This window comes from Limulus polyphemus, unplaced genomic scaffold, assembly GCF_000517525.1.
Source record: "Limulus polyphemus unplaced genomic scaffold, Limulus_polyphemus-2.1.2 Scaffold2465, whole genome shotgun sequence".
NCBI lineage: Eukaryota > Metazoa > Arthropoda > Merostomata > Xiphosura > Limulidae > Limulus > Limulus polyphemus.
The window spans coordinates 4,880-20,595 of NW_013668075.1; the positions used below are offsets into that span (position 1 = coordinate 4,880).

The following is a 15,716-nucleotide window of genomic DNA, read 5'->3' on the forward strand; positions in this document are numbered from 1 at the left end:
GTAGGTAGTACGAGGAGGGTGGGGGGGGGGGGGGTCGGGGAGGAGGACCGATTGGGTCCCGGTCGCCTCAAGACTCAAAGGGGACCGTCAAATTAGTAGACACTTGTTTTTTTGTTCATTTGTTAAATTTTAGTTGATTTATTTTTATTGTGGCTCCCAACTCAGACCAATGTGACACACACACACACACACACACACTTTCAGCTCAGAGCTGCAAGTCATATATACAAATGAATTATTCAAATTATATTTCAATTTTCTTTTGGGCCAATGATTGTCATATTTTGTTTACACGTGTTATTTTTTTTATTATTATAACCAGAGGCCTCAAAAGGCAGAAGTGGCCCAGGCCTCTCTGAATCTCCGAGAGGGCCTGGCTGGAACAGAAGCTCTGGGTAATAATCAATAAGTAATATTAGCATCGATAGTTCTGGAGCTCGCTATCAGCAGTTATCAATTACCTTACCTTTCTGTTCCTCTTCTTCGTTGCAAGTTAGGTTACCTGGTAGATCAGCGGGAAGTTCACGGATTTACAGCACTAAAATTCGTGATTCGATTCCCGGCGCTAGACACAGCTCAGAGAGCCCATTGTTTAGCTTTGCAATAAAATATAACAACAAGCATAATAGTTTTACTATCTGCTAAACAACGGCAAAGTAGTCGACCCTAAATTTGAACTAACGGGCTAGAGCAGTGGTTCTTAACCTTTTTTGCTCCATGCCCCACCTCGACACCTCAAACAATTTGATGCCCCCTTAATATAAAAACGAATTTGGTGTTGAAAAGGTATAATAATATAATGTAAAATTTAGAAATTTAGTTTTGAGTCACGGAACGTTTTTCGCTCTTGTTGTAGCATTTTCAAATTGCGCCCCACGTTCAGAATCACTGGTCTAGATGTAAGGCCGCTAGTTAACAGCATCCACCGCCAACTCTTAGGCTTCGTTTGTTTGACTTTATACCGAGATTTAACCGTTATTCGTATAGCGAGGTCATAATTCCAAACAACAGGGCGCATTTTGGACCAAGAGGACGAGAATCCTGAACCCTGAGATTTACATTCCGTCACGACATCTGATAGACTTGCACAAGTAGTTTTTGTGTAACTTTGTGCAAACTTCCGAAACAAAAACAAACGATCAACGTGGGGAAAGAAACTAACACTATCGTTTTCTCATTGGTTTAGTTGCTGTAGTTATACAGCACGAGAAGAAAAAGAAACAAAAATAATCAAACACAGCATTCAATTTCATATTTTGTTTAATAGTAGTCTCTCATCTGATCATTTAGCACATTGTGCTATACATAAGGTTTGTTCTCGTGAACAAACAAACTATTTTGTTTCGCAAGTTGTAAGAGCATACAAGTAGAGTAATTTAGTAAAGGCTTTTTCTTATCATCTTTTAACGACTTTTTTTCTACAAAGCCAAACGAATGTGAATAGTGTTATAAGCACTCTCTGGCTAAACGACCACGTCAGAGACCCCCTAGGGCTCAGATACAACCTTTCTCAACTTTGAACGACTATCCAGAGGGAGAACAAATAGCAAAAAAAAACAAAAAAAAACGGGTCGCCTTAAGCGATTTGCCCGAATTTGTTGAACAGCATTGCAGCGTGAGCCTCGGACATTCCGATATGCAGCCCGGTACGCTGACCACTAGACCACGCCAGGCCTACATACAAAAGCACTTTATATTTTAACCCTTTTTTTCCCAGTAGCTGCCATGAATACGATATTTTAGTGAAGACTTCCTTCTGAAGGATTTTATCATGCGACAAAATCCAGCATTTGATGCTGTAGGCATGCACCGTAATTCTCAACAATACCACAGGGTGGCATTGCTGTGGGTTTCAGTGCGTGTTCTTCTTTCTCAATAACATGTTCTTAATTCTGTTCTGTGGGCTTGACGTGTAATTGGAATCTTTGCTTACTCTCCATTTTAAAGGTGGTTTGGAATCTTTTCTTCGTTCATACTTAAAAAAATAATAATAATATTGTTCAAGTTCGAACATTTATTTTTTTCTGTTACATTCATGAGTAAAATTAGTAAGTGCTAAATAGAAATAGTATTTATAAACAAAGCAAGATGAAATATTGGAAACTATATGAAATATTACAAACAATGTGTAGTTTAAACCTTTCTGTCTGCTTTGCTTGTTTGATTATATCTTAACAACCTTGGGGTTTTTTTTTTCTTCTCTCATTTCCGTCATACTTCCTCTGCCTTCTTTTCTGTCCATTTTCCTTTCCGTTTCTCGTCTTCGAACTACCCGGCCGGGATCAAAGTGCAATATTCGACTGGACTTCGGTCCACAGGAACATCACTAAACTATGTAACATATAGTTTCTTTTCATCTTTTTATGTCATTAAACTCAGATGAGCAGGTTGAAGCTGAAACTGGAGTGAAAGATCTGTCTGTTAAAGGTAACGGTTTTCTTTTTTATTCCAATCACGTAACTGACTTACTGTCCCTCATTCAACACTATAATCGGCTGATGCAGGGCCTAATTATTGGGTGTGGGAAATGGGTGCAATTGCTCCGTGCCCTTGGGAACTAAGCTTCCCCCCTCTTCCAGACTAAGAGAAAAAAATTTTTTTTTTTTAATTCGTGGAAAACTGGATATCTTATGGAAAAACATGATTGAAATCACTATGACAACAGCGATTTTATATATAAATCTGTTATTTTGTGACGTTTCATTAACATGTTCTTATAGCTTGTTCTTCTATAGCTATTTGTTCGGCCATTTAACAAAAAAAAAATCGTTGTTGTTACTTTACATTTATTATAAATATTAGGATTAGTATTTTGTATATTATCTCCCCATCGTTTGTCTATTGCTCAAACTGTAGTTAACACATAACACTAAATTGCATTTCACTTACTTACAAAGCTCAGTTCTCAAGCCCACCCCCTTCTACAAAATTTGCCCCGAGCCCCCAAATTTTTTAATCCGGCTCCGTTTTGAAGCCCTTAAAAAAAAAATAGTTTCCGATTCCACCACGATATTGCTAATGACTTTTATGTAAAAAAATTAAAAAAAATTGATTTACAAACGACACGACAGAGTACAATTTGCACAATAAAAATTATGAAACCCGACTAATCACTCGAAACTGGTGCACGTTCCGAAGTTCATGTTTATTATAATGTATCTAATCGCTCGAAACTGGTGCACGTTCCGAAGTTCATGTTTATTATAATGCATCTAATCGCTCGAAACTGGTGCACGTTCCGAAGTTCATGTTTATTATAACGTATCTAATCGCTCGAAACTGGTGCACGTTCCGAAGTTCATGTTTATTATAATGTATCTAATCGCTCGAAACTCGTGCATGTTCCGAAGTTCATGTTTATTATAATGTATCTAATCGCTCGAAACTGGTGTAAGTTCTGACGTTCATGTTTATTATAATGTATCTAATAGCTAGGATTGGTATATATTCTGAAGTTAGTATTATTTCTAGTACATCTTTTCATCGTCAGATGTCGTGTTTTCACTATAGGAGGTCAGAGGACATGAAGATACTACCGCTACAAGTTTGATCTTCAGCACTCACATTAGGACATATCTGTCTTAAGAATATTCTAATACTTTCTCAACCAGTGTTTGTCGGTCAACAGATGTTTGAGGATTGTTTGTAACGTTACTCTCCTTTCAAATTTGTACTGGAAATAATAGTACTGGCCAGGTCTGGAGAAAGACTGGCTGACTGAGAGAAAGCAAGGCTTTGCTATTAATGTTGTCCATTCAAATTGGGCCTTTGTTATTAAATGAAGTGCCTCAGGGGGGGGTCAATGTTTGGGCCTTTTCTTATTTATATTAATGATATTGGTTGGTTGGTGTTTTATGGCACAAAGCACCTATGCTATCTGCACCAAACAACCGGTGAAAACAGAGTAAAATTGTTGTAAAACGTAAAAATGGTTGGTGTTTTATGGCACAAAGCAACTATGCTATCTGCACCAACAACTGGTGAAGACAGTTAGAGTAAAATTGTTGTAAAACGTAAAAAGAAATTGGCTACATGTCCAAAATTCAGATAAAAGATTTAAATAGAATTTCAAAGGTCAATTTTTCTTATAAAATTAAAAATAGAATCAAGTTGGACAGTGTCACCATCGCCAATGTCCAACGTCAGGGGTAAACTCTTACAAAACACGCGTCTGAAATGGTGCCGCTGCTCGCGGTCGTAACGACGACCCGACATTAAAATGTGGGCTATTGAGACTTGAGTGTCACAAAGGCTACATATTGGTGGGTCAATACCTGATAAAAGAAAACGATGGGTTAAAAAACTATGACCAATGTGTAGCCTTGCCAGGACTACTTCCTCCTTCCGATCCTTACGGAAACAAGATGGCCACAGAAGGTTTGATAGACGTATAAAGAATATAGTTTGTTGACAACATTAAACTGTTGAGTATTACTAGCTGTATTGTGATGTTAAGATACTATAGAACGGCTATGATCAATTGGTAAGTTGAACAAATGATCTTTAATAATGATAAGTGCAAGGTAAATCATTAGGGTTATCATAATTTGGATCACAAGCTGGGAATCTATTCAACAGTGTGGATGAGGAAAAGTATCTTGGCAAAGTTGTGAATAAGTTACTGAAATGTTCTGAAGTTAATAGTGAACTTTTAGACAACGATTACAAGTCAACGAGGTAATTATTTCTACACAAATAAAGCTCTCACTTTTGTTTTCTTATCTAATAAAGGATAACGACGTATTGGAAAGGGTTCAAAAGAGAATTATTAGGATGATTCTAGTATTCAAAGATCTATCTTATGGGATAGAGCAAGACTGCTTAGTTGACTTCATCTTGACCTTATAAAGATTTGCAAGGTTATCCGAGGAAATCGTAGATTCGATTGTTTCGGATAGTCTTGTAAAGCTACAAAGGCCACCGGCTCTAGCCATTCCCGATTCTGGACTGATAGACAAGAGGGAAGGCAGTTCGTTAGCAGAACGCAGGGCCACTTTGGCCTAACCTAATCGTCACTCTTGTAACGCATCCAATGATTCATAGTGTGGAGGGAAAGCGACAACGGGACGCAAACCGTGGGCCCTCAGATTCACAGTATGGCACACTAACGCTAGGCCACACCCGAACTGGGATTGGTAGGATAAAAACTTCTCATTTCTTCGTGCTGTAGGAAAGGACACAATCTTAAGATTTGGAAAAGATCCTATGCCCCAGTTAAGGCAGTTGCATTTTTCTAACGAACTGATTGGCTTATGGAATAAGTTGTTGTCGGCAGTAGTGGAGGCCGGCTCTTTACGAGAATTTAAGGGTGGGATCGATGATTTTCTGGAAAAATGAGGCTGGGTTTAATTTCTTACTTCAGGGGTGGGTGTGCAAGGACAGCCTTGAAGGACCAACTGGTCTCTTGTTTTCTGTATGTTGTTATATGAAGGAAAATTACTTCAATAATAGTGTTTTACTACGATTTAACTGGAAGGTTATCTAACCCTAGGAAAAAACTTTAAATTAAGAAGACTGAGAATAACAACTAACATATGGCTTAGAGAGAAATGTAATTATTATTGTATAATCTTACTTTCGTATTAGCTTTTTCAGTTGTTAAAAATATTACAAAGGAAAACAGTGTAACGTCGTTTTCCTTTTTCTGGACATCAAAGAAACTAAGATCCCAAATATTGAAAATTGCGAGTTTTACAGTGTAGTAACGGTTTCGGAAATTCCAGAAAGTTCACAGATGAAACGGATCGTGATAGCGTCAGATCATCAGATCGTGGGTTGTTTTATTTATTTTTTAATTGGCATTATATACAGCCATAGTTGATTCAGATCGTCATGACATCAAGCCCAGTCTTTTTTTTTTTTTTTTTTTTTTTATTGTTTATCGCCATACATCTAATCACCATGGCATCAGATTGCCTTTTTTTTTTTTAAATATATATATATATTAGCAATCATGATGACTTAATATGTCGCCATTTCATATTTTAGTTATTTGGCTCGAAGTCGTGGAAGAAAGCCAATTATTATTGTTTCGTCACTTCCCTTAAAGTGCGTGTGGCTCACAAACATTTGTCTAAAGTTTCCCTTTCGCTTAAATGTCATATTTACAAAACACGCCATTATAGAGTAAACCCTCTTATATTAAGCCTAATGTTACAGAAATACTTATTTTATCTCTTACTAAAGTTCGAAAGACCACAAATCTCTTTTTTTTTTTTACATCTCAATAAGAATAGTCAACTATTCCAATCAGCTCGCGTTTCCGGGTCTTTTGAAATCTACTTGTTTTGTTTTCTTGGTGACCCTTTGTAGTAATTCTTTCAGAAATTTGGTGATATGAATTCATCAAATCAAGTCTTTTGTTAAAATGAGTCCATGGAAAGTCAGGTGGGATTGCAAATAATGAATTAACTTACTACAGTTCTAGCACTCGTGCTATAAAAGAATCAATACCTTAAACACATTACTATTGTTGTTTACTTGAAAATGGATCGTTTTCGCGCTTTGTGGGATTTTCAGTTAATATGTATAAATTTATTGCTTCTCTGCTTTTATTAAACGTATTCTTTAAAAAAATATTTTAAGTAAACATTTGTTACTCGTCTTAAGAAGTCTAACAATTTGAAAATAAAGGTATTGTTCTAAAGGTAAAAAAAAAAGTGCCGACTAAAACTGCAACTAGGTTTAAAATCATACCGCATAACAATGATTGTTTTGGTTTTGATATCAAGAAAGCAGCCACGAGATTAGGCCTTGGAAAGATCCACATCATCCTGTAGAACAACCCGAAACAAAAACTTCGTATCCAAGTCCTAAGGAAGAAGGTAAGATCATACGGAATATCCGTTTAACATAGTTGCCAGGACAACTGTTTTGGTAGAATTTTGGTTATAAATTGAGAGAGAGAAATAGAAATGAAGAAAACAAATTATTAAAGTTGTTTTAAAAAATTCACTGTCTGACAGATTGGAAAATAGTGATACTCATAAACTAAGTTTTTTTTTCACTAATTATATTTTGGTTAACGATTTGGTTATATTTCTAAAAGTTACTTTTGTAAAGCAGTTGCTAGAAAGTTTCTTTTCAGGAGATACTCGATTGAAAATACCACCGGAGCTGTCTTTCTTTTTCACAGACACACACAAACAACTGAATAACGAGGGTTCGATAAAGTTATTAAGATATTAATACACAACATTTGTTTTTAACAAGGCTTGATGAATAATATCCCTCATCAGAAACCGTGGGATAGACCAATTTTGCTGAATATCCTCCCTCTCTCTCATGACGAGAAAACCCTCGTCTAAACTGATATTAGGGAACACCGCTTTTTAACAGAAAACCTAATAAACTGATTTTAAGGAATGCCATTCCCTCAATGTCCTACGTTAGGACACTTTTTTAGAGCAATCTTTTCACGTCAGAAACTGGGCTAGGCTTAAGCGACAGTAGTTGATGAAATCATATTTTATGCAGTGTTATGTAACTAAATATAAGAAAAATATACAGGAAATACCATCAACATTTTTTTAGAAATACTATTTAAATTTCGGTACTACTCTTTGAGCGTTGGTACTGCCCTCATATCTATACGTTATCCTTTTTATGTTATTGTGGCTGTAGAACTTCAAGATTGTCGAAGCGCCCGGAAGAGGGCGCAGGAAAACCTTGATAATACCTACATTCCTAGATGCAAGAAACGAAATGGCCTGTACAAAGACATCCAGTGTTTCAATCCAAAAAACAAGCCGGTAACATGTTGGTGTGTTAGCCCTAAAAATGGAAAACCAGTCCCCAGGACAACAACTCACGGTGGTCGGCCACCCTGTAAGAAGATGAAAAAAATGGCTAAAATATTTAAAGGTGGGAAGTTACAAGTTTCGTAGGTATTAGTCATTCTTAATTATTATTATTATCATCATTATAGTAAGAAGTCAAAATATGTTAATGTAATTATTATAATCAAGAATGTATATACTTACGAAGAAGCTCAATAGATCAACATGTTACTAAAAGTAAAAAGAGGCACACATTCTTGATCTAATTATGAAAGAGAGTTTTACATGAACATATTTTTGGCGTTTATATAGGTGGAATACGTAATGGTTTGGTAATAAACAGAGTCTTCTTACTAATGGTGTTCATGTGGTTCTAGTTGTTTCCAATACTGACCAGAGATTCATATTATTGATGTGAAGATTACACTTTTCTAATATTCGTTAACAAAAGTAATCAATGACAACGTTATTGTTTCTGCAAGAGTAGCTTTCTTTTTGTACTTCCTTTCTTCACACAGCAGAGATGAGGAAGCGACTTATCGTTGTAGGATAATACGAGTTTTACTTCCTTTCTTCACACAGCAGAGATGAGGAAGCGACTTATCGTTGTAGGATAATACGAGTTTTACTTCCTTTCTTCACACAGCAGAGATGAGGAAGCGACTTATCGTTGTAGGATAATTGTTAGTGTAGCATATCATATGTAGATGAAGACAATAAATCTAAGCACTTGTGGATAATGCTTTGTATTTGCTTGTAAGGTGACACCATAGATGTGTCACACTATATTAAAATACGTATAGAACGTTACCTCACTAGTATGAAGGCATAGTTTGGTCTGATATTTCATTGGTGGTAATGTCACTGATGAGGAGTGGAATTCTCCGAAACTAGTCTGGCTCATAGAAACACACCCCAATGAAAGAATAGACCATTCCAAGCTTTAACTTGTTAAACAAATGTTTAAACAACTCTAATTATTCAATTACGTATAGAACTTCTTGGATACGAGTCCGTAGAGAAGCATTATAAGTTTGTTTAGCCTTTGTTCTTATTTTAACACTAAAACTTAATTGAATTTAAAAGATACGTGCCATTTTGTTTTCGAAACTTACAAAACCAGAGTTTCTATGTTCTTTACCTGGAAGAACATGGGTTTATTAGTAATAATTGTTATTCATGTAGACGTGAATACATTGTAAACTCAGTACAAGAAGAATTTGTAAAGGATAGATTAACTCTGCAGTGTGATGACAAAACTTTGAACCAGGTCTGTGTGACGGACAGATAAACAATAACCTAGTCATATAACTCCCGAATTTTTATTTTTTTTCAGGGTGTCAAATTAGAAAGAAGCAAATATTTTTGACACAGTTTATTGAATTTATTACTGACGAAATGTTGGATTCTACAAAAAACGTGTCACTGAGGTGAGTAATTAAAGATGAATCAATAATTTGAGTCAATTTAATAAGAAACGAGTCAGGGTGAATCAGATTAATAAAATAACGAGCCACTAAGGTGAATAATTAAGAATAAACGAGTCAGTTTAATAAGAAGTCACTCACAAAATGAGTGAGTAATAAGAAACGAGTCAAAGTGAATCCGGTTAACAAGTCACTAAGCTAAGTCGAATTAATAAAGAAATTTTATAACTTTAATATGGTAAACTCATATTATCAAATATCATTGTAGCCACAGACATATTTAACATTCTAAAATGATAAATACTTACCAAGTTGTTTTATTGAGGACAGTTGTAGTAACAAACGCACCTTCAGTGTAGAAGGTAAATAGGATGAGCACATAAACTCGTTTTATTGAGGACAGTTGTAGTAACAAACGCACCTTCAGTGTAGAAGGTTGATAGGATGAGCACGTAAACTCGTTTTATCAAAGACAGTTGTAGTAACAAACGCACCATCAGTGTAGAAGGTCAATATGGTGAGTATATAAACCCGTTTTATGAAGGACAGTTGTAGTAACAAACGCATCTTCAATGAAGAAGGTTGATAGGATGAGCATATAAACTCGTTTTATGAAGGACAGTTGTAGTAACAAATGCACCTTCAATGAAGAAGGTCAATAGGGTGAATATATAAACCCGTTTTATGAAGGACAGTTGTAGTAACAAATGCACCTTCAGTGTAGAAGGTTGATAGGGTGAGTATATAAACCCGTTTTATCAAAGACAGTTGTAGTAACAAACGCACCTTCAGTGTAGAAGGTTGATAGGGTGAGTATATAAACCAGTTTTATCAAAGACAGTTGTAGTAACAAACGCACCTTCAGTGTAGAAGGTTGATAGGATGAGTATATAAACCCGTTTATCAAAGACAGTTGTAGTAACAAACGCACCTTCAGTGTAGAAGGTCAATATGGTGAGTATATAAACCCGTTTTATGAATGACAGTTGTAGTAACAAACGCACCTTCAGTGTAGAAGGTCGATAGGGTGAGTATATAAACCCGTTTTATGAATGACAGTTGTAGTAACAAACGCACCTTCGGTGTAGAAGGTCGATAGGGTGAGTATATAAACCCGTTTTATCAAAGACAGTTGTAGTAACAAACGCACCTTCAGTGTAGAAGGTCAATATGGTGAGTATATAAACCCGTTTTATGAATGACAGTTGTAGTAACAAACGCACCTTCAGTGTAGAAGGTTGATAGGATGAGCATATAAACCAGTTTTATGAAGGACAGTTGTAGTAACAAACGCACCTTCAGTGTAGAAGGTTGATAGGATGAGCATATAAACCAGTTTTATCAAAGACAGTTGTAGTAACAAACGCACCTTCAGTGTAGAAGGTTGATAGGGTGAGCATATAAACCCGTTTTATCAAAGACAGTTGTAGTAACAAACGCACCTTCAGTGTAGAAGGTTGATAGGGTGAGTATATAAACCCGTTTTATCAAAAACAGTTGTAGTAACAAACGCACCTTCAATGAAGAAGGTTGATAGGGTGAGTATATAAACCCGTTTTGTCGTCTAATAAAAGATTTTCTGAATCACAGCAAACCCATGAAGATATACATGACTTTTCACTACACTTTGAAACGGATCGTAACCTTGGAAACGATTTTTTATATACATACACACACACACACACACACACACACACTGTAGTCTTTTAACTGATTAAAGTTCAACGCTATCTATAGTTAATAAATGGCCTTTGCCGTTTTTAACTGTCTGATCTAAAATTATTTTAGGCTTAAATTTTCATCACACATTTAGTGTATTCAACGCAAAGTGTTGAAAAATAATTTTAAAAAGCGGGACAAAAATATATATTGTTGAAAGTTTCTGTTGTTATATTGAACTAAAGAGGCAACAATAATGTATCCACGTTGTAAGAAAACAAAAATCCCTTGAAACACATTTGTTAATCATACAGATATAATTTTTGGATGTATAATTTATAACCTGTCGTCAGAATGTGACGTCATGATGTAGTTTATACTTCGATATAAGAGCCTCTAGCACCAATTAAATCTTACTTGATTAAGATCAGATAATAAATCTTGATATTTTAGGCTTAATATTTTGGACGTAGAACAAGTCTTTTCGTTTTTACAAATACGTGCAAGGATGTTCTTATTTAGCTCTTTGATTAATGTTCTGAAAGGCTTTTCATGCCGATCTGTACAACTTAAGACTTCATGAAAATAATTTTCTTAAAAGCATTGGACTGGAAATCTTTAAAGTAATGTATTCTGTTGCTAGTAATAATGGGAAAACAACAGATTTATAGTTAACCAAGCTCGGATAGTGTTACGGTAAGTTAAGGTACAGAACGTTGAAATGAATCGTGGTGTTATAACAGAAACTTTGAATAATGTTTCATTATACATTGGAGGGACGTCAATCTCTGATGTAGTGAGTCATGCTAAATCATATGACTCACTAAAGAGTTTGAATACTACCTTATCACAAACCTTTGTCTAAACTATTATACAGCAAGTCATGCTACGTAACATGTAGTACTATATAACAGCACTATTTCAACTCTTGCTAGGCGTTGCCGATATGTGATGAGCCTTAGGATCAAGCCCTGTTTGGTGGACTATTTTGTTATATTCTCAGGATCAAGTCTTGTTTAACGTGTCTTGCTCTTATATCGTGAAGTTATATTTTACATAAATAGTAATAGGTTAGGTAAATTTTGAATTATGGCACTTGTTTAAGTCACCGATGCTCACTAAATGGTTCTATTTTTCCTGGTTCTAGCACGACAGGTAGACCAACCAGACTGCAAGCAGCAAGGTGGAAGTTCAACCAGTTGGATCTAAGTAACAATCAGGTTCGAATCAACCAAAAATCAGTAACATTGTGTGTTTTCAAAATATATGTCCAGCTTATTTAGAAGAAGTTAGATAAACTGAAAGTCAATTACGCTATTTCTATATTATTCAAAAGTAAAGTGTCCTCCTTCAAAAAATTACCCATTATCCCCCCCCCACACACACACACACACACACTTACGTGCCGATTAAACCTCACTTATACTATAAACAAGATAAATAAAAAAATTAGGACTAAAACCTGCAAATAGGGATACGTAAAAAAAGTTAGGAAACAAGGATGGAGATTACAAACGAGCCGTTTTGAGCGGATTTTATTTTCTTCGTAAGTCTAACATGTGTGCTTTATGTGCATTTTTTTATTTTTTTAATTAATATACACATTAATTAATAATTTAATTAATATATACACATATATATATACACACACATATAATTTACTATTGACTGCTAGGGCTACACACACACACACACACACACACACACATTTGACTATTTTGACCATGGCTGATGTACGTATTGGAATATATAATTATAAGACTAGTTTCAGCCTTAGGCCTATATCAGGTGACAGTTAATCGAATATTTATTACATTCTAGAAAAGAAAGTTCTTATCTTTCAATAATGCACGAGACAATTACCAAGTGCTATAAAAATAAAAACAATACTAACGCTAATTAGCAATAATACTAGAGTTGTTTTGAAACGTTAATCGTATCAAGTTAAAAGATGAATCCTGTTTAATCGGAAATAAACACAAAGAAAAACATTGTTGTTGAAAACTCATCCACAGTTTAAGTTAGTTTCATCATAAATGTTGGACAATGTATTATTTATATACATCACGTAGTAATTACGAGTTATTGAATTTCAAAAACTTTATTTTTCAATAATGAAACAATTCATTTGTTTGGTTTTGATATATAGTCCTTTACTCAACACTAATAACAAAATATTTTAGGTGTTTGGATAACACGTGACATCACAATTATCCATTATTATTCAGCAGATAATCTGGTTACTTTATTTTTTTTTTTTTTCTTATTTTGCTTTCTTCGCCAAAACGTGAATTTCGGTGAAGAAAAGATAAAAATGAGGCCTAATACGTTAGTCTGTGGATTAGCCCTTACGCCCACCCCCCACCCCCATTGACTCAGTGCTAACTCAATGGGCCTATAACGCTCTAAATCGGGTTTCGATACCCGCGGTTGGCAGAGCACATATTGGTTTGGTTTGAATTTCACACAAAGGCTACACGAGGGCTATCTGCGCTAGCCGTTCATCTTTTAGCAGTGCAAGACTAGAGGGAAGGCATCTAGTCATCACCAGCTCTTGGACTACTCTTTTACCAACGAATAGTGGGATTGACCGTCACATCATAACGCCCCACGGCTGAAAGGGCTAGTATGTTTGGTGGGACGGGGATTCGAACCCGCGACCCACAGCTAGCGAGTTGAGCGTCCTAACCACAACGTGATGCTAGGCCTATAGCAGTAGCCCTACTTTTCAGTACTCTTATTATATACACTAATTGTGAATGCTTGAAGTTTTTCTTGTCTCTCAACTTACGCTCAGCTTTTTTAAACCTTTTTTTTTTTGTATCAATCATTTATCATGTCTGCGCAAGGAACGTGATGTCTAATAGATAAGATCTCCCGGAAGTTCCAGTGGTAAGCCAATAGAGTAAACATAAAAAAGTGTGGAATTGTAGACATATCCACAGGTAGTTTCAAAACAAGTTCCCTCTTCGTTTTAAAATGGTTTCCCTGCTTCAAGGCATTTGTAGTACACCTGGCTTGGCTCAGTTTTATGTTATTGGTCGATAATACATACATACACACACACATTTATTTCCCCCAACTTGATTTAAATACACGATAAAATATACACAAGATTTAAAGTACCAAGATCGTGTGTTATTTTTCATATTCGTCCTTTTTAGCGTCTGTCATCTTCCCTTTAAAGAACAGTTGAGTGGCTCTATCTATTGGCCAAAAGGAGAAAAAGGATTGGAATATTTGAAATAATTTATAAATCGCCGATCTACTTAAAATTCTTTTTGAATACAGCTGTGACTTATCACTATTCATCTAAAATGTGAACTTAAAGCTTTTGTTGTTTTATTTTTCTGGTTCTGTTAATTTTGGTTCTGGCTATTGCTTTCAATACAAACCTCGATTCTCCCCTACGCAAGTGGCGACATTTAACATACAAATACAGTTTTCATTTTTTATCAGATGATAGACAGGAAAGAAAAGGAAGAAAGGGGATTTAAAAGTCAATGGAAATTTTTCCGGAAGTCTCGTGCAGCTCATAAGGGACTGAAGAAATGCTGGCGTAATTTCTTGAGATTTTGTGACAAATTTGGAAACAACGACAGAAAAATTTCAATGTCAGAATGGTTGGATTGTACAGAAACAAAAAAAGGTTTGAATATTATGAATTTGTTGTGTGTGTGGGCACGAATAAGAATCGGAAAAAAAATGTATTTAAGAGCTTGGATTACACTTTTAAAGTGCCTTTCTCTTGTTAAGTTTTAATAAACTAAACAGGATCCATATAGAAAGCTACAAGTAATAGATTGTATTGAAGAGTAATATTTTCCAGAATTGTAATTTTCACGGAAACGCCACCTATGGACAAAACGGCTAGGTAAGAGACTTTTATGGTTCAGGTTTGTTTCGGATATCCGCGCAAAACTACACATTGTATAACTGTGCTAGAGGTCCATAATTTTGAACTGATATACTAGAGGGGAAGTAGCTTGTTAACAGCACCCACCGCTAACTTTGAACTACTCGAATCGAATAGTGGAATATGACTGTCAAACTTTTTACGCGTCGACAGCTTCAAAGTGCGAATCATGAACCCTCGAATTCACAGTCGGGCACGCTAACCATTAGGCCACGCTCAGCCCAAAGGGTTCAAGAACAATTGTCCGTACTTTTTTTTTTTTTTAATTATTGACCTGTTAGTAGTACTCCTGTCACAAGAGTTTAGTGTGGTACATTAGACTAAATAATGGGACTGTCTGCCACCTTTATAACGCGTCTATGGCTGAAAGTGCAAAACGTGTTTAGTAGGATCACAGTCCAAGAACTAGAATCCAAAGTGACAATTTTAAAGACGTACTGACCTTCACTAGCAAGGGCATGACGGGTAGGAGGGCCTCCCATTTCTCTAGTAACAGGTCGAGAGTGGCGAATTGGTTAATATGTCGGACTGCAAATCTAAAAGTCCAAGATGCCATTAAACACGTACAGATGTGGACGTATGATATAGTACTAAGTCATTTATTCGGCTGAAAGAGACAGACAAGTTCCTTCTGGTAGCAGGTTCTGCTTTCGCTCTATCCGAATCCTAGGAGTCTCTGGGTGGTTTATTATCGTTGGTTCATCTGGGATTTACTCACCATAGCTATCGATACCAGAGTTGTAAATCTGCAGAGTCACTGGGGAGCGGGGGCATTTCACCTGTACGTTTCGTCCATGTGGCACATAAGGCGCCGTTCAGATATATATATATATATATATATATATATATATATATATATATATATATATTTAGTTAGTAGTAGTATGTTAGTATATACTAACGTAATAATAAACTATATAACTACTACTACTACTA

At 35.7% G+C, this 15,716-nt stretch overlaps 1 protein-coding gene across 1 annotated transcript in view; it reads left to right on the forward strand.

Moving 5' to 3' along the window:
* The window catches only part of LOC106467028 (SPARC-related modular calcium-binding protein 2-like), a gene marked incomplete at its 5' end in the record, with an annotated part of 23,016 nt that overhangs the window by 3,474 nt on the left and 3,826 nt on the right, over positions 1–15,716 (forward strand). The window contains 6 exons of the mRNA XM_022395128.1: positions 2,380–2,427; positions 6,732–6,824; positions 7,624–7,863; positions 9,115–9,208; positions 12,012–12,084; positions 14,324–14,513. Of these exons, the coding sequence (XP_022250836.1) occupies positions 2,380–2,427; positions 6,732–6,824; positions 7,624–7,863; positions 9,115–9,208; positions 12,012–12,084; positions 14,324–14,513 (738 nt within the window). The remainder of the gene's footprint in view (positions 1–2,379; positions 2,428–6,731; positions 6,825–7,623; positions 7,864–9,114; positions 9,209–12,011; positions 12,085–14,323; positions 14,514–15,716) is intronic.